Raw genomic sequence first — 2,329 nt, 5'->3', positions numbered from 1 at the left:
TATTATGTAAGACTCCCTGCCATGCTGAGTAAGGATGGTATTTTTTTTTTTTTTTGCAGTTTTTGGCCAGGGCTGGGCTTGAACCCACCACCTCCCGCATATGGGGCCGGCGCCTTAGTCCTTTGAGCCACAGACGCTGCCCAAGGATGATATTCTTAAGCAACAAGTTCAGTTGTGTATTTCCTGGGAGTGGGCTTTTTTTTCTTTTGGTATCCTCTCCATAGAGGCCAATACTTAATAGTTCACATTTTCTTTTGCTGTATTTACATGTGTTTTTCCTTCCTATCCTGATTCACTTGGCTCAGCAGAACCTCTGAACCTTCCTGGTCACTTTCCCCCCTTTTTTTCAGGGATTTATGTCTGCCTAATCAAGGTTCGACTACAATCAGAGGAGCTTCTCCAGGCCCTGAGCATGGCTGACACCTCAGTATATGGGTGGGCCACTCTGGTCAGTGAACGCAGCAAGAATGGAATGCAAAGAATCCTTATTCCTTTCATTCCTGGCTTTTACATTAACCAATCAGAAGTGGTTCTTAGCCACAAGCAAGACATCGGTGAGATAAGAATATTGGGAGTGGACAGAGTTCTTGAGAAGCTAGAGGTATGTTAAACATTGGACCACAGCTCAGCTCCTATAGTCCCAGCTGCTTGGGAAGCTGAGGCAAGAGAATCACTTAAGCTAGGAGTTTGGAGGTTGCTGTGAGCTGTGATGCTATCGAACTCTACCCAAGGAGATAGCTCGAGGCTGTCTCAAAAAAAAAAAAAAAAATTTAACCAAAAATGAAGAGATCATGAATTTGATACAAGGGATTTTTCATTCTTCCAAGGGTGAAGTTACTGACTTGATAAATCACCATAGGAAATTCCTCAATTTGAATGTATTAAACCTGTCTCCTTCACAGTGCCAGGCAGGTACCCAGAGTCTGAATCTAGGTCATGAGCTCTATCAGTATAGAAGGTAACTCCAGTGCTACTTTTACGTAATCTTCAGAAGTCTGGTTTAAAAGTTTTTTGAGGCCAGGCACGGTTCACACCTGTAATCCCAGCACTCTGGGAGGCCAAGGCAGGTGGATTGCCTGAGCTCAGGAGTTCAGAGACCAGCCCTGAGCAAGAGTGAGGCCCCATCTCTAAAAATAGCCAGGCATTATGGCTGGCACCTGTAGTCCCAGCTACAGGGAAGGCTGAGGCAGGAAATCACTTAACCCCAAGAGTTTGAGGTTGCTGTGAGCTGATGTCAAAGCACTCTAGAGAGTGTCAAAGTGAGACTGTCTCAAAAAAAAAAAAAAAAAAAAAAAGTTTTTTGAAGCCCATTATTTTCTCACAGCTCATTATTCTTCAACGTATCTAAGGGAGTGAAAACTAAATCTTGACAATTCTTAATGTTTGGGATTGGTACATATCGATAAAAACTGATTTCTCCTCTTGTAGACAAGTGCTGTTTTATCTTTTCTTCAAGGTCTTCTCCAGCTCTCCGCTTCTAGTAGTCTCTGGCCGTAGACACTCTCCCCTTACTCCTGGCTTGGCCATCTACTCTGTAAGAGTGGTCAACTTCACTTCCTTCCAGCAGCCAGCATCACCTGTTTTCATCAACATTTCCTGTGTGCTCACCAGTCAAACTGAGGCAGTGGCAGTGAGAGCTACGAAGGATAAGTCAGGTGCAGGTGAGCATTGGAGGAACCTATTTTTAATCTAGAGGAGGTAAGAAGACAGAATGTATGGTTACACTGGGTCCCCTTCATCTGAAGTGTTGCTTTCTGAGGTTTCACTTACCTATGGTCAACTGTGGTCCAAAACTTTTAAATAGAACTTCGGAACAGGTTCCTAAGTTTTAAAACGGCCCCATGCAGCCAGGTGTAGTGGCTTATACCTGTAATCCTAGTACTCTGGGAGGCTGAAGCAGGTAGATTGTTTTGAGCTCAGAGTTCAGAGACCAGCCTAAGCAAAAGCCAGACCCTGTCTGTTAAGTAGCTGGGACTACAGGTGCCCACCACAATGCCCAGCTATTTTTTTTTTCTTTGGAGACAGGTATCTTTGCTCTAGCTTATGCTGGTACCCAACTTATGATCTCAGGTGACCCATCCACCCCAACCTCCCAAAGTGCTGGGATTATAGGTGTGAGCTACAGTGCCCACCCTAGCATATCTTTTTAAGGGGAAAGCCTTTTGTTGATGTTTTTCCAGCACCTGGTATGTACTGATCAATATCCTAAACCCAATTATGTGCATTTAGTTTTTTTTTTTACAAACAAGAGTCTTGGCTCTATGAAAACACCACACTGTACCCCCAAAGTGCATCAATGTACACAGTTACCATTCAATAAAAAAAAAAA

At 43.7% G+C, this 2,329-nt stretch overlaps 1 protein-coding gene across 1 annotated transcript in view; it reads left to right on the top strand.

Moving 5' to 3' along the window:
* The window catches only part of NUP210L (nucleoporin 210 like), a 147,392-nt gene that overhangs the window by 140,316 nt on the left and 4,747 nt on the right, over positions 1-2,329 (top strand). Inside the window, 2 exon segments of the mRNA XM_023508329.1 lie at positions 242-601; positions 1,457-1,661. Coding sequence (XP_023364097.1) covers positions 242-601; positions 1,457-1,661 — 565 coding nt within the window.

This window comes from Otolemur garnettii, unplaced genomic scaffold (genome assembly GCF_000181295.1).
Source record: "Otolemur garnettii isolate 467f Iridium unplaced genomic scaffold, OtoGar3 scaffold00244, whole genome shotgun sequence".
NCBI classification, from domain to species: Eukaryota; Metazoa; Chordata; class Mammalia; order Primates; family Galagidae; genus Otolemur; species Otolemur garnettii.
The sequence above is the reverse complement of the archived record's forward strand: the minus strand, read 5'-3'. Positions and strand labels throughout refer to the sequence as shown.